Source organism: Lutra lutra, chromosome 17 (genome assembly GCF_902655055.1).
Source record: "Lutra lutra chromosome 17, mLutLut1.2, whole genome shotgun sequence".
NCBI classification, from domain to species: Eukaryota; Metazoa; Chordata; class Mammalia; order Carnivora; family Mustelidae; genus Lutra; species Lutra lutra.
The window spans coordinates 53,186,574-53,208,347 of NC_062294.1; the positions used below are offsets into that span (position 1 = coordinate 53,186,574).

Sequence of the window (21,774 nt, forward strand, 5' to 3'; positions counted from 1 at the left end):
GGTGTGGCTGGCAGGAGGGGGCTGAGGTGGGAGGGTGGCGTGGGGAGTGGGTTCCTCCGCCAGCCAGGAGTGGGGGCCGGGGCGCCAGCAGCCATGAGATACCCTCCTGGGGAATGTGGCCTGGCTGCCCCGCCCTCTGCCAGCCCTGAGCTCCGGAGCAGCTCTTCAAGGCAGGGAGGGCAGACACCCAGCAAACCGGTTGTTCGGCTCCCGGCTGCTCACCCACCCTCCCGCTGTTACCAGGTTGGCACCTGGGAGCCGGACAGCCCTCGGTGGCCACACCCTGCTCGGCTTGAGAAGCTCAAGCTGTCCAGGGAGCTTAAAGGGATCCCACTACTAACCCACTAAGGAGCTGGACGGCTAGCTGGCCGAGTAGCTAAGCAGTTTAATCGTTAACTAGCGAGGCCACTAGGCACCTACCTCTCTGGCCAATGCCAGCTAGCTTAGCCCGTGAGCTCTCTGGGCTGGTTTAGTGGGGTGACCAGCTAGCTCTCTAGCAATCCTCACTGCCTCTCCATGGCTTGAGGGCCTCTGTGTGAGCTGAATCCTGGGCCCATCGGGTGTCAGCACAAATTCAGGGAGTCCACGAACTGGGATGCAAGACAAATTGCATCTTTCTTTTCAGGCACCTTGATCCCGAACGTTAGTGTTTCCTCCCATGAGCATGTAAGCAGGGTCCCTGAGTCTCGGTAGAAACCACAGACTTGTTCCTGTCACGTTTCAGGAACCGTGGTATCTTCTGAGGGTGTTTTATGCATATTCAAACAAATACATACAAATATAACTATTCCTCCTCTCTCAGCGCAAACAGTCCTCACCTTGTGTTCTTTATTTGATAATGCTTTGGAGAGAATTCTGAATCTGTTCACTGCAAGTATCGTAGGGATCCGTTGTAAGAACGTACATGAGGGTCATTGCCAGACTTCTGCCATTAGAGAGAGAGTGAGGCAGCAGATGAGTGCGCACGTGGTCATTTTATGTGTGCGTGCATCCAGGTGGTAGGGGGCTGGGACCCAAGTCTGGCTGGCTACAAAGGCTGCATTCTCTCTCAGGGTAAATCGTTATCCTTACAGCACCTTTGTGCAATAGGGAAAGATTCTCTTCCACCATCAGCCTGAATGTCTTTGTCACAAATGCTCAAATCTACATTGTCATGATATGAACCGCATCCTTGTACAGTGTGCAACCTGCCCAGCTGTACACGGCAGTCCCATGTTGCCCTCTGGGCCTCAGACAGGCACTTGAGGCCCTCTCCTTTCTTGCCCACTGCAGACATACTCTGGCCTTTTCTGTGTGGTCATCAATCCATATAAGCAGCTTCCCATCTATACGGAGGCCATTGTGGAGATGTACCGGGGCAAGAAGCGCCACGAGGTGCCTCCCCACGTGTATGCAGTGACCGAGGGAGCCTACCGTAGCATGCTTCAGGGTGAGTGTGGGGCTGGGACATGTCTCTTCAAGGTGGGGGCTATTCTGGGGGCTAAGGTAAGACAACAGACCAAGAATTTCAGACTCTCAGGCTTTATCATGGGGCAGGAGGAAGGGCTGAGTGGATGAGTTCTGGGTCCTACCAGACAGGCCCCTTCTTATTTGTCTCCTCGTTTACCCCTTCTCTCTGCAGTATCATCCGGAAGCCAGTTGAGGCCAGGCTTCTGCAAAATTTTCTCTTGAGACAGTGATTCTTAGTGTTCATTCATTCAACACTTAGGTGGTTGACGTGATCCACATTGTTGTGGAATCAAAGTCAGCCCCTTGGATGGTGGGCAGTGTGGGTCACTGGGGAGAGCTGAGCAGGTTGTATGAGGATGTCCCGGCAAAACAACATAACTCACGTGTACTATACATAATGTCATCATTATAAATTATTACATATCTATTTTAACATTTGGTTTATAATTAAATGCAGAATAAATATTTAAAAACTTATGTCTTACTATCATATGACATACGATGGTATGTGGCAATATATTTTTGTTTGTTTTTTTTGTTTTTGTTTTGTTTTTCATTTATGGTTGGTTTCTACAGCAATGTATTTATATGGTGTGTGTTATACCTGCATCACATGTCCTGTGCTGTAGTTCTACTCTGGGTCATAATGACGCATTTATAATGCTCAGTGTCGAGGTTCTCGGAGTGCGGTGAGCATCGGCGTCAGCTAGGAACTTGGCAGAAATGCAAACTGGGTCCCCGCTCCAGACCCGTGAAGTCAGAGAAACTGGGAGTTTCACAAGATCCCTGGGCCCCCTCTGGGGATCCGGATGCCGGCACAAAGTTTGAGAACCCCTGGTGTAGTATCCAGTATATCGTTATACTCGCATTATGCAGCAGAACACGTCTATAGGCCACAATTTGAATTCATGGTATAAATTTGTATTTGATCATTGGTCACACTTCTTTCCTTTGGTTGTGTAATCTGATTTGGTATCTACTTATTTTTATGATTTTTAGCCATTAATATACATGCATTATTATACCTTAGGAATAAATAAATAAATAAACAAACAGTAAAGCAGGGGTGAGTGGCTGCTCTGTGCTGAGCACTGTTCATGGATTGACACATTTAAACTCATGATGAGCAACCCCAGAGAGGAGGTGTGATCATTATCCCTGGTTTCCAGTTGGGGAAACTGAGGCACCAAGCAGCACCATCACTGCCTGCAGTCCCACTGGTGGGTGGATGGCTGAGGTGGGTCTTGAACCCAGGGCTCCCGACCTCCGCCTTCCTGTATGTGGACACACACTGTGTGTCCCATCCTCACCCTGGGCTGGGTGTTGTGGGTTTTGCTGTGTGACTCACCTGGTTCTAATACCCCATCCCAACTCAGCCCCTTGCTTGCTGTGTGACCCTTGCAGAGCTGCTGTACCTCTCTGAGTCTCTTTCCTCATCTGTAAAATGGAGACAATAAGCCTCAGCTGAATAGAATGCGTTTCATTCAACCAACTACAATTTGAGCTCCTACCGTGTGTGCCACTTTGTGCTGGGTGTGAGAGAGTTAAAGATGTGAGAGCGAGATCCCAGACCCCAGGGCTCGGCCCCAGTAGAAAATGGGCCACAAAACAGTGTTATGTACTAACTAGTATATAAAAACTTTGTTGGACTTTCTCTTGGAGTTCTGACTATAGCCCTGTGAGGTAAGGGCTGTTTGAGCCCTGTTTTTGAGATGGGGAAACTGAGGCACAGAGCATCTCAGAGATTGGTCCAAGGTCACATAGCAAGACAGAGGGGAGATTGGGCCTTGAACCCACATCCGTATGGCTCCCAAACCAGGCTGAATGCATCTCTCCCTTTGGCTTAAAACCACCTGCTGGAGATCTCCTGCCCCATTTAAAAACTATCCTGATTTTTGGGGCGCCTGGGTGGCTCAGTGGGTTAAGCCGCTGCCTTCGGCTCAGGTCATGATCTCAGGATCCTGGGATCGAGCCCTGCATCGGGCTCTCTGCTCAGCAGGGAGCCTGCTTCCTCCTCTCTCTCTATCTGCCTCTGCCTGCTTGTGATCTCTCTCTGTCAGATAAATAAATAAAATCTTAAAAAAAATAAATAAAATAAAAAAAATAAAAACTATCCTGATTTTTTAAAAAGATGTATTTATTTATTTGAGGGGGGAGGGGAGAAGGGCAGAGGGAGAGAGAGAATCTCAAGCAGACTCCCTGCTGAACATGGAGCCCGATGTGGGGCTTGATTTTACAACCCTGAATTTGTGACCTGAGCCGAAATCAAGAATTGGACGCTTAACTGACTGAACCACCTAGGTGCCCCCCAAATCTTCCAGATCTTTTAATCATGGCCTCCAAATCCATGGGCACAATCTCCAGCTGTGCCTTGTCCTCCAGCCTCTCTGACCTCCTTTCTGTCTCTCAGACAGTTCCAACTTGGTCTCACCACAGGCCCTTTGCACTGGCTGTGTCCTCTGCCTGGAATGCTCTTTCTCTACCTTCATCCTTTAGGCCTGAGCTGAAACATCACCCCTTCCGGGAAACATTCCTGGCCCTCCCCCTCCTCAGTCTTCTTACTACGTTACACTAGGGGTTAATCCTGGCTCTGTCGGCATTTGGGGCTGGAGGATTCTTTATAGAAGGGCATCCTGTGCATTGTAGGGTACTCAGCGGCATCCCTGAACTCAACTCAGTAGACACTCATAGGACCTTCCGGTTGCAAGAACCAAACCAAAAATGTGTGCAGACACTGCCAACTGCCAAATCATCTTCAGTTTTACTTTATGTGCTTTTTGTCCCCCAGTTCAAGCAGAAGCCCTGTGAAGGCAGGGACTTTGCCAGTTCCCACCGTTGTAGGTGCCTGGCACTTAGTAGGTAATCAGTCATGTCAGACGCAGGGCGAGTGCTGGGGGAGATGGATGGTGGGAAGCATGCTGTGCTCTCTGCTGGGCAGAGGGCCACCGACGGGTCACCAGGCATCAGCACTACCATACTGTGGCCTGTTCATGTCAATGTCTGAGCCTTAGGGCCAGGACCTTGCTGTCCTGTCTTGGCATCCCACACACCCGGCAGAAGGGGACCCCCAGGAGGGGCTCACACTGAAGTTTGTTGAATGAGTTACATTCTGTTCAGTCGGAGTTTTTCGCTTCTGTTTTACAGGTGAGGAAACAGCCTGAGAGAGGGAGAGCTACTTTGCCAGGGTCACACAGCAAGCAAGGCGCTGGGTTGGGGTGGGGTGTTAGAATCCAGGAGTGTCACACATCAGAACCCTTCTGGGTGGAGGGGCGCCTGGGTGGCTCAGTGAGTTAAATGTCCGCCTTTGGCTCAGGTCATGATCTCAGCGTCCTGGGATTGAGCCCCTCCTGCTGAGTGGGGAGTCTGCTTCCACTTCTCCCTCTGTCCTGCCCCCTCCACTCATGCTCTCTCTTAAATAGATAAAATCTTAAAAACAAAAACCTTTTTTTGGGGGGGGAGGCTTTTCCTTAATCCTTGAAAAGGGTGGGGTAAAAGAGGTCAGGGTCCCCCTAGAGCAGCAACCCTCCAGGTGACATGTCGACCTCTGTCCCTTACAGATCGTGAAGATCAGTCCATTCTCTGCACGTGAGTAATCCTGAAGGACTTTCTGGAGGAGGTGGGGTCCTGGCTGGGTGTAGTTCTGCTTGGAATGGCAGGTCTTACCTGGCATCATTGTCAACCCTTTTCCTCTCCCACTTGTGTCCTCCTATAGTGGGGAATCTGGGGCTGGGAAGACAGAAAACACCAAGAAGGTCATCCAGTATCTCGCCCATGTGGCATCGTCCCCAAAGGGCAGGAAGGAGCCTGGTGTACCGGTAAGTGCCCTGTACTGGGAAACACTCTGGACCCTGCCACCAGCAGTGCCTACCCCCATCTGAGGCCCTGCTTTTCCCCCGAACCCCCTGCCTCCCTTATGGAGGGCCACAACTGCGAGCTTTCTTTTTGGCTGCCCATGCTGCCCGCACACCTACTATATGCCCAAGACAGTGCTGGGAGTGGAGGCAGGACGGAAACGGAAAATCATGGGCCAGTTTGTGGCTCCTCAGAACAGCACCAGGTACATGAGAGGTGCCTACAGTGCTGTGCACCTACTGTGTGCCAGGCCTGATATAAGGACCTACAATTCCCAGTTGCCTTCACCAGTGAGCATCTGTAGGACCCGTCTCTGCTTATATGAACTTATCACACCAGTGCATGGGTGTCGCTCTCCCGTGTTAAAGATGAGAAACTTAAGGGCTGGCTGGGGTGAGTCGGCTGTCGGAGGTCACACACCCAGGAAGGGCTAAAGAGAATTCAAGCCCAGGCGATGTGCCTCCCTCAGGCCACCCTGCCCCACAAGCCTGACTTCCCTAGCCCCTCATGTCTCCCCTCCGTCCCCACCACCCAAGACCGCTGGTTCACCTGTGTGTCTGTCCACGTTCCATGTGCCGCGTCCTGGTCTGTGTCCCGGTCCGTGTCTCGTGTCCCGTGACTTCCTCAGGCTGCCAGCACCTTGTCTTATGTGAGTAGCAGGGGATCACCTCAAATCACACCACCCCTTAGGCCAGCTGGGTCAGCCCAACCCGTGGTCTTCCCGGCAGGCAGGCCCCAGGACCCCATTGGCTGCCGGGGAGCTGTGCTGCAGCTTATGTGGCCCTACTGTGTGTGTGCCAGGCCCCGTACTGCCATTTAATGCCACCCTCGTGCTTGCGTGCGTGCGGTGCCCCCTGCTGTGGTTTCTAGCAGCCCTACACGGACATATCCTGGGGCCCATGTTACCATTTAGTGCAGAAACTTCAGGAAACAGTTGATGCCCTTGAGAACCTTGCTAGGAGGGGAGGGGGATTGGTGTTTCCTGAGCACCTACTGTGCTCCTGACTCTGACACTGAGGTGCCTGGAGGGAAGTTCAGAGTGGGGTCCCTCTCTTGGAGCCCCCTACTGGGGGAAGGAGGCCACCATCTCTTGAATGCCTACTATGTGCCAAGCAGTTTGAAGCGTGTTATATGGATGGTATAGATTTTTTTTTCCTTAACTAATCCTGCAAGTAATCCATGAGTTCGTGTTTTTTAACAACAGAAAAAGATAAAGTGAAATCCCTCTTTTGTCCTCTCCGTCCTCCCCTGGAGTGGTGTCTGCTGTTGACCATTTGGTGTGTATCCTTGTAGACCTTTCTCTAAATGCTTAGAAACACACATCTATACCTGGAGACGTGGGAGTCATGTTTTGTAGTGTTTTTTTCTCGAGGTACTTTTCACTCATGGGGTCACGTTGTAGGTATTGCTCTGCCACAGGATTTTGTTGTGTTTTGTTTTCCCACTCCACGGTGAATCCTGGAGAGGTTTCCTTGTTCCCTTCACAGTCAACTGAAGGGCAAGACCTGGGTGTGGGAGAGCAGGCCCACCTGCAGAGGCACGGAGGCCCCTCACGCACACACGCGCAGCCGGTCATAGCACAGACCCCCGCCCTAGCCTGGTCGTCACTGACAGGCTGTCTCCCGCGCCCCGCAGGGTGAGCTGGAGCGACAGCTTCTCCAGGCCAACCCCATCCTGGAGGCCTTTGGCAATGCCAAGACCGTGAAGAATGACAACTCCTCCCGCTTCGTGAGTGCTGGGGGAGAGCAGAGGCTGGCTGCTGGGAGCCAGGAGCTTTGGGGGTGGTTAAAGAGAGGCAAGAAGTGGGGGCTGACTGAGGGAGGAGGGCCTGGGGGTCTGGACGCCTGGGTCTGAGGGAACAGGGGGTGCCTGGACTGTTGGGTCTGAGGGAGGAAGGGGGTGGAAGTCTGGACTCCCAGGTCTGGGGGAGGAGGGGCTGGGGGCCTGGTTTCCTGGCCCTTAGGGAGGAGGTGTTGGGGACTTGGACTCCTGGGTCTGAGGGAGGAGGGGCTGGGGGTTTGGGTCCTGAGGAAGGCAGTCAAGGAGCCCCAGACCTTGGATTCTCTGTGGCTGGGACCTCACAATTGGGGTGGGGTTCAGATGGAGGGAGAAAGTTGAGATGCTCCGGGAGGGATGAGTGTGGGTTAGGGGGGCTCTTCAGGTCCCCAGTGTGGAAGAGGACTCTCTGCTAACTCCTGACCCCTTCCTTCCCAGGGCAAATTCATCCGCATCAACTTCGATGTGGCTGGGTACATCGTGGGTGCCAACATCGAGACCTGTATCCTCACATAGCGCTTGGGGTGCGGGGACCTGGTGTCTGAGGAGGGTGGCCCTTGGGATCTCACTGTTTCCAGGAAACAGATGTTCACACACACGGGGAAGCCTGGCTTGCTGATGTTCAGAAACCGTGCCTCAGTTTCCCCCTCTGTGGAAGGGAAAGGAACCTTGGGAAGGCATAGATGCAGCAACCCCTCCCCCCGGTGGAGCGGGGAGGGCGATACTGCTGTGGCCTTGGGGGGGGGGCGGTGGAGTGGCTGTGGCTTACCACAGAGAGGGGACACACAGCACAGGCAGCGGAGGGAACAGGCATGTGGGGCCAAGTGTGGGGGAGACCAGGGCCAGCTTCCAGAGTCCCCTCCCCATGGAGTCACACAGGATGGGCCACACACAAGACGTGACAACATGTGTGAGGTGTTGTCCACCAGGGACGCTTGTCAGAGACTCCATCAGTGCCCCAGAGTTCTTCGTGGAGACCAGTGGCCTCAGTGCCCTCAGCCTATCATGTACCAAAATTCCAGACTCCCCAAGGGAAAGCAGGGGTTCAGCAGAAACCACGTTGTTTGCACCAACAGCTTAGGCATGGGGAGCCCCTCCTGGGAGTCAGGGAGCGCTGGGAACCTTCCCAAAATCCGGCTTCCCAGGCGTGCCCACCTCAGACCTGTGGCGTCAACCCGACTCTGTGCGGGCAACTTGCAAGCTCAGTAGGGATTTATTTTTTAAGACTGTGTTTGAGAGAGAGAGAAAGAGAGCGAGCACGTGTATGAGCACACAAGTGGGGAGAGGGGCAGATGGAGAGGGAGAAGCAGGCTCCCTGCTGAGCAAGGAGCCCGATGCTTGATCCCAGGACCCTGGAATCACAACCTAAGCCTGAGGCAAGTACTTAATCAAGTGAGCCCCCAGGCTCCCCTCAGCTCAGTAGGAATTTAAAAGATAAAGCATGGGAGCTCCAGGAGTTCAGAATTTAAGAGAGCGGGCCGAGAAATCACACCGACCCAGGTTTGAATTCTATCTATGCTACTTGGAGGCCAAGGGACCTTCAGCACGTTCCTTGGCCTCTCTGTGCCTCTGTTTCCCCCCTCTGCGGAAGAGGGAGGCTCATAGGACCCGCTCTCGGAGGACTGGGGGCCAGTGGGGGTCAAATTCTTCGCCTGGCACCTGCCATGTAGCAAGCACTCCAGAATGAGCTGCCATCATTAGGAGTTCATGATGGGAACAAATTAGCAATGTCCTTATTGATGTTAATATTCTCGGTTGGTAATTACTAATCAGCCGCATTAACAGTAAACCGCGTGCCCCTTCCCAGAGGTGTCTGAGAACCTCAGTCTTCTGTGGTCTGGGGGAAGGCTGGGAAGCAGATGTGGGGGGTAAGGGTTTTCGGAAGAGACCTTAGCAAATAAGGAAATGGGCGTCTCCCGTTTCCTGGGGGTTTGCTCTGCTCCTGGTGCTGTCCTGTGAGCTCTCCCTGTGTGCTCAGTTCCTTGTCCCAGCACCCCTTGTCAGCCCATTTAACAGAAGAAGAAACCGGGGCTTGGTGTGTGCTTCCTCCCACCCCACCCTGTCTGTGGGGAACGCCCCCACGTCCTTCCCACCTTGCACGAGCAGGTTAATGACCCAGGGCTGTCGGTCAATGGTGTGCAGATCTTGGGCCTGACTCCCCGAGGTAGGTTCCGCATTCCAACTGCTATGCCGAAGGGACGCTGTGTGGTCCTTGAGCGGGGGCCACGGAGGGGCCAACAAGTTTGCTGGTGTTTTATTCTACTTTAAGGTGGTTTGCCCATTCGTAGAGTGTAAACATGCCATGTGACTTTTCTGGAAGGGAGGAGCCGATAGCCCCACTGTCCGTATAGGGAAACTGAGGCCGGCAGGGTAACAATGGCCAGAGATTTTCTTGTGGGGGTTGGCTACCAGGCAGGCACGGCTCTGGGTGTTTGACACATAGTGATGCATTTGCCTGCACGGCAACTCATTCACGGGGTTCATAAAAGGAAACTGAGGCACGTGTGCTTAAGTGACATGCCCAAGGCCTGGGCTGTGAACAACTCCACGGCTTCACAGGGTGGTGGGGGCAGCACAGGCCGAGGGGGCTGGGTGGGCTCCCCTCACTGCTCCTCACCTACGAAACCTTGACTCCCGGCCACCCAGACCTGCTGGAGAAGTCGCGGGCCATCCGCCAGGCCAAGGACGAGTGCAGCTTCCACATCTTCTACCAGCTGCTGGGAGGCGCGGGGGAGCAGCTCAAAGGTCAGTAGTGGGGCTCTCGGAGGGTGGGAGCGGGCAGCGGTGGGCACGTGGGCCTCTGGCATCCCTGGGCCTTAGGAGGAGGAACTGGGAGGCAGTCAGTAGGATTTGCGAGCACCTGCTTTAGGTCAGGCTTCTGCTGGGCGGTGGGTTCTGGTGCCTCCCTCCGGAGCCCACTGCCCCAGGTTTCTGTCGCACCATGACCTTGACATCCTCAGGACCTGCCCCTCAGTGCCGGCCGCCCCCGCCCCTATGCTGCTGACCGACCCTGTGGCTCTCTGTTCCCAGCTTCCTCCGGGGTCTCGCCCACCCCGGCCACGTGGCTCCCTGGCTGCTGTGCACACCCCTTCTCTTCTGAAACTGCAGGGCTTACTCCGAACCTGTGACGCCATGACGCCAGCTCCTGCCGCAGCGCCTGCTGCCTCGTGGTTCTGGCGGTCCAGGCGGTCCTGGTTTGTGTGGCTTTGCTGCACCTGCTGCCTCACCGTGCCCTTTCCTCTGCCTCCTGCCTGAGCTTCCTCCTGTCTCCTCATGGCTCTTCCCGCCTTCTGGCTGAAGAAAGTCTGGGGCTCTCCTTTCCGGGCGGACCCCTGCTGTCGCCGGGCCCCTTCCCCCATAGCCTTGGCTGCCTCCCCCTTCTCCCCCACAAGGCTGCAGGACCCACAGGCCTTCTGCCGCCAGCTCTGCTGTCCCATGACTTCTGCGAGCTCAGGCATCCACGGCCCCTTTGCTCCTGCTCCTGCTTGCTCTGGGCAGTTCCAGGACTTGACAATCTCTGTGGAAGGACGAAAGGGCCCGATGAGGGCTAAGCACCCCCACCACGCCCGGCCCTTCCCATCAAACCTTGAGGAGAGGATCTTCACTCATTTAACAGAGGAAGAGACCGAGGTCCCCAGTGGAGAAAGTGAACGCTTGTCCCGCGGGTGGCCATCAGGATGTGAGTCTGACTCCTCAGCTCACCCTTGACCTTGACCTCCACTCATTACCCCCGCAGCTGACCTCCTCCTGGAGCCTTGCTCCAGCTACCGCTTCCTGACCAACGGGCCGTCATCCTCTCCTGGCCAGGAGCGGGAGCTCTTCCACGAGACTCTGGAGTCCCTGAAGGTCCTGGGATTCACCCCGGATGAAATCACCTGTGAGTGAGCCCAGAGCCCCCATGAACGGTGGGGCTGGGGCAGCGCGGGGGCAGGCAGGAACCTGGACATGCATTCCTCAGTTGGGAAAAAGGTACAGGGATGGGAGGAGGGAGGAGGTACAGCTTTAAGGAGGGGATCGAGAAGGGGACACAGAGACAGTGACCTCTGAACCAAGGCCTGAGTCGCTGAGAGGGTGAGCATCGGTGCTAGCAGGGTATTACCCCCAAGGTAAAACGGTGGGTTATTTTACCAGCAAAATGGATTTATTTGGGAATAATGGAGAATTGTAATTTGGGACAAGCAAGGTAGTATAGGAATCCGGCAAGGGACAGGAATTTTATCTTATGGAGAAGAGGAGGAGGTTGGAAGAGGTTGTTTTGAACAAAAGTCCTTTGGAGAAATCCAAGAGTTGAGGGTGTTGACGGTTTCTCTGGCTGAGCAGCTGGGGCAGCCAATTTCTTGTAGGAGATGCGATGTACATCTTTCCCTGTTGGGGCCTGTCAGTGAGGATTCTTTCCTGTTGTGGATTCCTCTGTTGGTGTCTGTACTTGACATTGAGTAGTGTGACTCCCCCCTTCCAGCCTCTCCTTCTAGCTTCCCGAGTCTGCTTTCGTGAGGTTTCCCATACTAATTTTCAGAGAGAGCTAGAAGAGCCTTCTAGATGAGGAGGATTGCCTATGCAAAGGCCCTGGGGCAGGAAAGTCATGGCATGGTTTGATGAATCCATTTCTATCCTGAGGGGCTGGGACTTTGTCCTGGGGGCACCGGGGAGCCATGGGAGAGCTGGCAACAGGGCAGAGGCCCCTCTGAGCTGTATGGAGGATGCGTTGGAAGGCCAGAGGAGGCTGAAGCAAAGGTGTGGGGAAGACCCTGACTGTGGCCCATTACCCATGTGGCGATGCTTTGCCCCCCACTGGTTTTCACCAGATCGCGTGTTTTGATAGCAGGTCAGCGGAAGTCCTGTATTTGTTTGCTCTGCCGCTGCGACAGAGCACCCCAGGCCGGGTGGCTTCAGCAGCAGAGATGGATCGTCTCCCAGTTCTGGAGGCCAGAATGCCGAGCTCTGGGTGTTGGCAGGGTTGCTTGGTCCTGGGAGAATCTGTCTGTCCCCTGCAGGCACCCCCCTACTCCACTGTGATCTTGTCTTGACTTAAAGAATTCCACCTGCAGTGACCCAAGACCCAAAGGAGGCCACATTCTGAGAAGGCTCGAGGGTTAGGATGTCATCACACCTGTTCTGGGGGGAAGAGGGTACGATTTGACCCATGCCAAGTACGTGTAGGTGGACCCCGTCTTTTTACGACCCCCTGACTCTCACTGTTTGGATGAACTTGGAGTCCCGCGGAGAAAGACCCCGATGTCTCGGGCTGAGCTGGCATGGCGGGTTTCTTTCTCCTCCCATCTCTGGCACTGCGGGAAGCTCTGGGAGCTATTGTTGGCTCCAGGGCCAACTGGGAGGGCTGGAAGTCGAGCAAGCGCCAGCTTGGCTATCTCCCCGGGCTGCAAACAGGCCAGCCTTCTCGGGTGTATTGACACAGGGTCCCAGGCCTCCCCTGCTAGATTGCCCAACCGCAGTTGCAAAACTTCCTCCGCCTGGGAGTCTCTGCTCTCCTCCCAGGGCAGCTAGCAAACAAATCCGGATGGTGGCCACGGTGGGGGCCTGGCCTCCTAACACAGATCACCTCAAGTGACCCTCCCCGTGGCCGCCCCACTGCATAGCCGATTTTTGCAATTCTGAAACAAAACTTCGGAAGTGACATATGTGTGTGGTGACATAATCTGGATGTGCCAAAGGCCATAGTGTGGCAACTGGGTCTCCTGCAGGGCCCCGAGCCCTGCTTTCCCCTGGCTTCCCGCACATCCTTCCAGAAATATTTTCTACGTCTAAGAAAGGACACACGCTATTTTTTTTTTCTCCCTCCCTCCCTCCCTTCTTTCCTTTCTTTCCTTCCTTTCTTCTCTCCTTCTTCCTTCCTTCCTTCTTTGTCAGAAAGAGAGAACACAAGCAGGCGGAATGGCAGAGGGAGAGGGAGAAGCAGACGCCCCACTGAGCATGGAACCCGACCTGGGGCTGCATCCCAGGACCCTGGGATCATGACCTGAGCTGAAGGCAGAGGTTTAACTGACTGAGCCACCCAGGTGTCTCCATATTATTTTCCTATAAAACGAGGCATTCTGTAGTCCCAGGGTGGATGTTCAGCCATACCAGTAATAAAAGTGGTAGGATATTTCTCTGCTGAATTTAAAAGTTCCCCACACAGGGGCGCCTGGGTGGCTCAGTCTGTAAAGTGTCCGACTCTTGATTTCTGCGCAGGTCGTGATCTCAGGGTTGTGAGTTCAAGCCCCAAGGTGGGCTCCACACTGGGCATGGAGCCTGCTTAAAAAAAAAGTCCCCCGTGGTTGTTGCTTTAAGTGAAGCTCATCTCCCTGACCTTCCTCCTAAGACCATCCCAGATAGAGCAATGAACAGTTGAAAACCGTGCAGCACATCAGGGAGGGGCCGGGTAGCGTTGGGGTTAAGAACTCCGCTCATCACCCTTGGGCTAGCATACTTTGTGCCCTGCTTTTGTTAGCAGACGCATACTTCAGTGATAATTCTGGTTTTGTATGTGGGTTTCAGAGAGTGTGTGTGTTGTGGGGGGCTGCATAAAATTTCATTGTTTAAATGGCCTGTGATTCTTTTAACCAGCCTCTGTCCCTTTAGGGTGTTTGCACCCAATGCTATTAAAATGAACCCCCCTCCCAAAAGAGGTGCCAGGAATATCCTTCGAAGGAGCTCTCTGTTCTCATGTGTCCATGAGATCCATTCTTAGAAGCGAAATGCTGGGTCCAAGGACGGGGTGTCCCTTTTGATTTTAATCCGGCTTTAACGGAAGTGTGACAGAGGTATTGAGCTTGAATTTGAATGCTGTCACCTGGTGACAGCGTACAAGGCAGGGGCTTTCTGTCTGTTCACGGAGTCGGGCACCCATTTCCCCCTGCCCCCTGCCAAGGTGAGTCTAGAACCTTTTCAGTGGCCCAAGAGGATATCTTGCACCCTTTTGGCATCCGTCAGCTGCCGGTTTCCACCGCCAGTCTCTGGCAACTGCTCCTCGGCTTCCTGTCCCTGCGGGTTTGCCCATCCTGGCCCTTTCATGTAAATGGGATCATACAATATGACGGCCCTTGTGGCTGGCTGCTTTTACTCCCTGAGATGGTTTCAGGTTCATCCCGATGGCAGGGGTTGGGGGGGTTAATCAGGTTCAGTGTTTCGTTCCTGGTTATTGCTAAATAGTTTTGATTTTTAGCTTTTTATTATGGGCACCAGGTCCTATAATCAGCGCCCACCTGTGGCTTCTTGGGTTTTGCCTCGAAACCCCCATCTCCCACCCCCAGGGCTCCCAAGGGTTTTTTAAATTGTAGAGAAGCCACTTCATCACCATCCAGAAGGTGCTGCTGGTCTCCATTGCCATCCGCCCTGTCCCTGGAGCGCTTTTCCCTCCACACGAGCCCCCAACCACTGCTGTCAGCTTTCTGGCTTTTGCTGATGTGGTAGGTGGATGGGGTCTCACGGTTTTATTCGGTGTTTTACTTACAAGGAGTGGAGCCAGCCAGTCACTTTTTTTTTTTTTAAAGGTTTTGTTTATCATTTATTTGGGAGACAGAGAGAGAGAGAGTTAGAGAGCAAGCAGGGGGAGGAACAGAAGGAGAGGGACAAGCAGACTCCACGCTGAGTGGAGAGCCCGACGCGTGACTTGATCTCACGACCCTGAAGTCATGACCTGAGCAAAACCAAGAGTTGGATGTTTGACTGAGCCACCACGTGTCCTGTGGTCACCTTTTCATAGACTCCTTTTGGCACAAAAGGAGACAGAGGTCCAGGGAAGTGGGATGTCTGCCCCACAACTCACCTCAGTTGACAAGGAGCCAATGGAACCCAGGTCTGACTCCAAAGCCAGCCCATGATCCATCTTTAGAGAGGCAGGTGGGTGCCTCTGGGAAGCTTTCTGGACCATCTCTGGAAAGGTGGTCGCCAGTGGGAAGGCTAGCGTGGAGAGCACTGGGGACCCGTCCAAGCAGGACCTCCACCCTCCTCCCCACTTCCCCCCTTCACCGGTGCTGATGCTGTGAATGCCACTCCGAGAGGCTGAGCAGGGAGCCTGGTACCTGGGGAGCACACTCGGCCTCATCAACCCCACGCCCCTGCCTCTGCAGGCCTGGGCTTGCTTGAAGTCAGCTGGTGTGAAGTCACCGCAGGAGCTAACTGCCAACTTCTTAGGTGTCAGATTCGCCCGGGTGCTTGACGCCGATGCAAGGTCTTAAGCCAACTGTCAGAGGCTGTTTCAAAGGCCACTGGGGGGACTTGAGTCTGGACTGTGTCTGAGCGGAGGTTAAGGGATGAATGATCTTTCGGTTCGTTAGGTGATGATGCCGCTGTGGGCCCATAAGGAGATGTCTTTATTTATCTTCTTGGAGGTGCCCTGATGTCCTCTGAGGAACCCCCAGAACTGCCAGGGCTCTGGGCTGCCCCCATCTACTCTTTCCTCCTGACCCCAGATGGGCAGGACCAGAGAGATCTCTGAGCCCAGCCCCTCTCACTGCCCAGCCAGGGAAACTGAGGCCCAGGAGGTCACCCAGCTTGTCCAAAGGCACACAGCAAACTCCCACATCCAGTAATGTATGTGTCCCCCCATTAATTAACTCTTTGCCCTTTATTCATGAATATATCAAGTCATTCAACCGGTGGTGGGGTTTGTGGGCCAGACCTCCACAGGCACTAGGCAGAATTCACAGTGACCAACACAGAACCAACCCTTGACCTGTAGTGTAGAATGCTCAGACCCGGAAGCATCGAATCACACACATGGATTAAAGCTGAACCAGTGGGAGGGTGAGCGATGGCAGGTGCATGGAGCAGGGACCGTGTGTCACAGCATTCCAGCATGGCCTGGGGAGGGCCCCCTGGATGAGGCGGCCCTTGCCTGAGCACTGATGGGTCTGGCAGGAGCTAACTAGCCCTAGATGGTGCTGGCAACATCTAGGCGGCGGGAACTGCCAAGGCAAAGGCCTGGTGGCAAGAACAGTGTTGGAGAAGCTGATGGGGGGTAGCTGGGGTGGCTGGTTGGAGTAAGCGAGGATACCCTGGGGCCGGAGGGGCTGGGAGGGTCAGGGTTCCCAAGACCCTGGTAAGGGCTCACATTGAATCCCACAAGTACTAGGGACCAGGGAAGGAACTCTTCCCTGTGAACAGGCAAGCTCAAGTTCATTCATGTAAACATTTATAGAGCGCCTACTGTATGCAGAGCACATGGGCAGCACATGAGTAAGGAACAGATACTTTCCACAGGGAGTTATGATTTCAGTGGGCATGGAGAAAAATTAATACTTGTTGCATACCCTGCCATGCCCTGCAAATTATACCAAAACCTGTTTTTTCGGGCTTGCGTTTTGTTTTTGTTTTTGTTTTTTTTTACTTCTTTTTATTATTATTGAAAGTCATGTTAATTTTAGGTATACAACATGTGGATTCAACAATTCTGTTCATCAGTGCTTATCCCAAGTGTAGCCACCATCTGCCTTTTTTTTTTTTTTTTGTCCGTTGAGGGAGAATCCACATACCGTAAAATTCACCATTGTCAAGTGCACAGTGCGACCATTTGTTGCGAATGTACAATTGCACTAATTCTAGACACCAAGTCCTTTCTTAACAGCCATTTTTTTTTTCTGGACAAGATCTGACATTTCAACAGGTATGAAACTCCGAAAGAATATAATCAGTACTATATAATCAGCTCCCACACCTGGGCTACCTCTGTCCACAGTTTCCCACATGTCCCTCAGAGCAAGGCGTCTTGAAGCCATAAGGCCAGTGATCTTCCTTCTGTTTTCAGGGTTTGTTCAAAAAACTTTTTATTGGGAATACTTTCAGATTTACAGAAAAGTTGCAAAAAGGGTACAAAACATTGTTGCACTCTTCTCTAAGGTTCCCTGGGTGCTAACATCTTGCCACATTTGCTTCTCATCTGTCTTTCTAATTACTTATTCTGAGCAGTTTGAGAACAGGGGTGTGGACAAGCATGCAGCCACACCCCAGCAGACTTTAGGCCAAGGGCGGGTGATGGTCCCACAAGGCGGGAGGAAGGAGCGGAGGCGGGGACAAAGGCACAGGTGTACTGGGGAACTTCCATGCAGGAAACTTCTGCACAATGAGACTCCCCTTTACTCTTTGTGTTAGCTTCCTGTGACCAGTCACAAACAACCACAAACGCAGTGGTTTAAATCAACACCTGCTGATTCTCTTATAATGCTGGAGGCCCGGAGTCCAAAACCAGTCTTCACAGGCAGGGTTGGTTTCCTCTGGAGGCTCAAAGGGAGAATCCGTTTTCTTGCCTTCTCTGACTTCAGAGCACATCCCTCTAACCTCTGCTCACATGGCATTCTCCCTCGGCTTCCCTTTTATGAGGACCCTGTAGCTAGAGCCCACCTGCGTAATCCAGTGCTCATCTCCCATCTCAGCATTCCCAGTCACATCCGTGAAGTCCATTTTGCTCTGCCAGGTAACATTTCCTGGTGGGGAATTCGGAATGTGGACCTCTCGGGGGGCGGGGAGGGATTGTCCAGCCTACCACCCTGCAGAGTCTGTCCATACATTGTAAGTAGGCGCCACCCCCAGCACGGACTCGGGGCTCGAACCCACAACGCTGAGATAGAGACCTTTGCGGAGATGGAGTCCGAAGCTCAACCGACTGAGCCACCCTCGCGCCCCCTGTCTGCATATTTTTAAAGAACATTTTCTTATGCAGCCACTGGATGGTACCGTCTTGGGAGCTGAAAGCACTGGCACTGTTAGCATCCCCATTCATAGACCATATTGTCCCAGTAACGTCCCTTATAACATGCAAAAGTGTTTTTTACAGGATTTTTGCCAGTTTTCCTAACAATGTACTTTAGAGCAAAAAAGGTTTTGTGACACATACACGGGCTCACGCACACATACACACGCACACGCATGCATACACGTGCACACGCATTTCCCCCTGCCGGGAGTACACGTACCTAGCACACTGTGCTCTCCGTCTGCCTGGAACTATTCTTTCTTATCGTTGGTGACCTTGACTTTTTGAAGATTACAGACCAGTTGTTTTGTCTCAACTTGGGCGTGTTTCCTTGCGGTTAGGATTCGGGTTATGCATTTTTGGCAGGAAACTCCCAGGAGGGTGCTCCTCCCTCCTCCTCCACCCCCTTTCTCTAAGTAGACAGTGTAGGAGCGAAAACACCTAAAAATGCGCCCAGAGCCTAAGCGTCCAGCTCAGGGGCTTTCTGCAAGTGAACGCCCTATGTAACCAGCATCTAGGAGCCCCCTCGTGCCCCTTCCCATCGCGAGAACTGCCCCCCCTCACTGGCAGTGTGATCATTATTCTGGCGTCTAACAGTGTTGAATTGTGTCACTTGTTCCTGAATTTTGTTACAAATTCAGCATGTGTGCTTTCATGTCTGTCTTCTTCTACTCGACCCAGTGGTTGTGAAATTTGTCCATGTTCACCGAGTGGCCAGGAGGAGGCTACTTTTATTATTATTATTATTTAGGTTTTACTTATATATTTGCCAGAGAGAGAGAGAGAGAGCACAAGCAGGGGGAGTGGCAGGCAGAGGCAGAGGGAGAAGCAGTCTTACCACTGAGCAAGGAGGCCGCTGGGGGTCTAGATCCCAGGACCCTGAGATCATGACCTGAGCCAAAGACAGACGCTTAACTGACTGAGCCACTCAGGTGTCCCAGGGAAGGGGGCTTCTGAGGGGCTGGCTCCACAGGTGCATTCACTTTGTAAAAACCAGAGCCAGACCGGTAGTGATTTGCGTGCTTTTCTGTACTCATTATTCGAATTTCATGCTGGAAGAGGGAGGAAAGAGAAGCACCACCGTTAAGGATTCAGACCCCAAGGGGCACCTGGGTGGCTCAGTGGGTCAAGCCCCTGCCTTCAGCTCAGGTCATGATCTCAAGGTCCTGGGATTGAGCCCCACATCGGGCTCTCTGCTTGGCAGGGAGCCTGCTTCCCCCCTTTCTTTCTCTGCCTGCCTCTACCTACTTGTGGTCTCTGTCTGTCATATAAATAAATAAAATCTTTAAAAAATAAAGGATTCAGACCCTGGATTTGCCCCTCTGCTGTGCTGCTGACGAGCTGGATGATCTCAGGCAAGATGGCTCCCAGAATGTGCCTCGATTTCCCCATCTGTGAAGGGGTTTTACTCCATTCCAGACCTGTAAAATGTTACTGTAGGATCTGCCTCCCTTGGTTGTTAGGAAGTTTAAACGAGTGTATTTGTTAAGTGTTTGGAACAGGACCTGGCATGGAGTGAGTGAGAAAAAGTCAGTGTCCATTTGAACCTGTTCTGGAGCGCGTCCTTAGTGGGGTGGCTGGGCGCTGGCGTCGATCTGTAGTGTTGCCTTGAGAGCCACAGGCAGAGACCCAGCCTGAGGCAGGTGTGTTACACAGGCCACTCACTTGCCATGAGCTGCTTCCCTGTCGGAGGTGAGGGAGTTCTGAGGTGATGTCCAAGTCTTGGTAGAACTCTGAACCTAGCACAGTCTTTCCTCAGATGTCTCAGTGGCTACCTTCCTGGAAAAGCCGCTGTGTAATTTTTTAAAGAGATTTTATTTATTTACTTATTTGAGGGAGAGAGAGAGATATGGGTTGGGGGGGGGGGCGGAGAATCACAGGCAGACTCTGCGCTGAGTGCGGAGCCCAACGTGGGGCTCAGTCTCATGACCCTGAGCTCATGATCTGAGCCAAAACCAAGAGTTGGAGGCTTCACTGACTGAGCCAGACAGATGTCCCCCAGAATCCATTGCTGAGTGCGGAGCCCAACGTGGGGCTCAGTCTCATGACCCTGAGCTCATGATCTGAGCCAAAACCAAGAGTTGGAGGCTTCACTGACTGAGCCAGACAGATGTCCCCCAGAATCCATTGTGCATTAAAATCAAACACAGAACACTTGAGTTTATACATAAAACAGTTGGGATTTGACTCGGGTAATTACAGGCCATTATTTCACGGACATGGATGTCCAGTGGGATATTTGAGGGTCACACAGGGTGTGGCCAATTCTTTGTGGTGCGGGGGGCCTCTTCATCTGGGTCCCAACCTGTGGCGGCCCTGTGATATCCAGAAACACCCCAGAAACTGCCCCCTGGCCTCCCTTGTCACGCCAACCCACCCCGGGAGTTCCTGAGATGTACTCTAGGGGGCAGCACTATCCATTCACGAACAAGCGCAGTCCGCCCTCTTCTGCAGTTTCTCTATTTGCGACTTCGCCTGCTCGCTAAATCTATATGTAACCCCCCAAAGCAGCGCTCGTGATGCTTTTACGATCATCGTGTCACTCACACAGGGGTGGAAAGCTGGAGCGGTCCAGCGTACACGCAACCGAGTTTCAGCAAATTGGTGTTCTGCCTTCCTGTCTCGGCTCATACCGTAACCCGGTGTCCTTGTCTCCTTTTCGCCTGCTACTGAGTGCCACGTTTTTCATGTCTTTCGTGCTTTTCTTATTGATGGCTTCACCGTCTAAAATGCCCCCCACTCTTAGTGCTTAATGCTGGCTAGCATTCCCAAGTGCAGGAAGGCTGTAGTGTGTCTCACAGAGAAAACGTGTAAATCCTTCAGGCTTGAGTTACACAGCTGTTGGCCGTGAGCTCAAAGTTTTGGAAGCAATGTTGTATAGTAGATAAGGTGTCTTTGAACGGAAGCATGCATAAAACAAGGTGATGTAGTGATCAGCTGAGGAAAATGTGACCAGAGGCTCACAGGAACAAAGCCCTGTATTTCCCATAAGCAAATTCATGTTCACGGTCACTACAAAGAATGTAACTTGGCAAATAAGGAGACTCAACTGTGTATTTTTGCCTTTTTATTTTTGTTATTTTTTAAAGATTTATTTATTTATTTGACAGACAGAGATCACAAGTAGGCAGAGAGGCAGGCAGAGAGAGAGAGGGAAGCAGGCTCCCCGCTGAGCAGAGAGCCCAATGCAGGGCTTGATCCCAGGACCCTGGGATCATGACCTGAGCTGAAGGCAGAGGCTTTAAACCACTGAGCCACCCAGGCGCCCCTTTTTGCCTTTTTAAAACGTAGACAGTGGTATGCGTCTATACCATTCTGCACCTCGCATTTTCCACTTGCTATTTTAGAAATCTTTTCCTGTTTAGGACACCTGGCTGGCTCGGTTGCTAGAGCACGCAACTCTTGATCTTGGGGTTGTGAGTTTGAGCCCCACGTTGGGTAGAGAGATAACTTAAAAATAAAATCTTAAAAAAGGAGAATCTTTCCACATTGCCCAAGACTTTCTTCGTTCACTTCCACACATCCTTTTAAATCTTCTATGTGTTGCTTTATGAAATGGACACGAGCAGACACCAAATGATGCTAAAACAAGCCTTGAATACAAAATACAGAATTCATGTATCTGTTCTTATGTTTTAAGACCTGCCCAGTGTCACAGATGGATTTTAAGCTGAGGGGCGGTGGTGTAATTTGACATAGAGTTATTGTTGTTGTTTGTTGTTGTTGTTTTAAGATTTTATTTAAAAAGTTGGGACTATGGGGGCGCCTGGGTGGCTCAGTGGGTTAAGCCGCTGCCTTCGGCTCAGGTCATGATCCCAGGTCCTGAGTTCGAGCCCTGAATCGGGCTCTCTGCTCAGCAGGGAGCCTGCTTCCTCCTCTCTCTCCGCCTGCCTCTCTACTTACTTGTGATTTCTCTCTGTCAAATAAATAAATAAAATCTTTTAAAAAAATAAAATAAAAAGTTGGGACTATGAAAAAAACATTTTATTTATTTGAGAGAGAGC

The 21,774-nt window shown here is 52.5% G+C and overlaps 1 protein-coding gene across 5 annotated transcripts in view; it reads left to right on the forward strand.

Moving 5' to 3' along the window:
- Positions 1 to 21,774, forward strand: part of MYH14 (myosin heavy chain 14) — a 99,053-nt gene that overhangs the window by 20,795 nt on the left and 56,484 nt on the right. For 4 of the 5 annotated variants that reach the window (XM_047712535.1, XM_047712539.1, XM_047712537.1 and 1 more), the window contains exons 3-10: positions 1,273 to 1,429; positions 5,007 to 5,034; positions 5,162 to 5,264; positions 5,930 to 5,950; positions 6,937 to 7,029; positions 7,516 to 7,579; positions 9,724 to 9,822; positions 10,814 to 10,954. In XM_047712535.1, coding sequence (XP_047568491.1) covers positions 1,273 to 1,429; positions 5,007 to 5,034; positions 5,162 to 5,264; positions 5,930 to 5,950; positions 6,937 to 7,029; positions 7,516 to 7,579; positions 9,724 to 9,822; positions 10,814 to 10,954 — 706 coding nt within the window. The remainder of the gene's footprint in view (positions 1 to 1,272; positions 1,430 to 5,006; positions 5,035 to 5,161; positions 5,265 to 5,929; positions 5,951 to 6,936; positions 7,030 to 7,515; positions 7,580 to 9,723; positions 9,823 to 10,813; positions 10,955 to 21,774) is intronic. The other variant, XM_047712536.1, reaches the window with a different exon arrangement.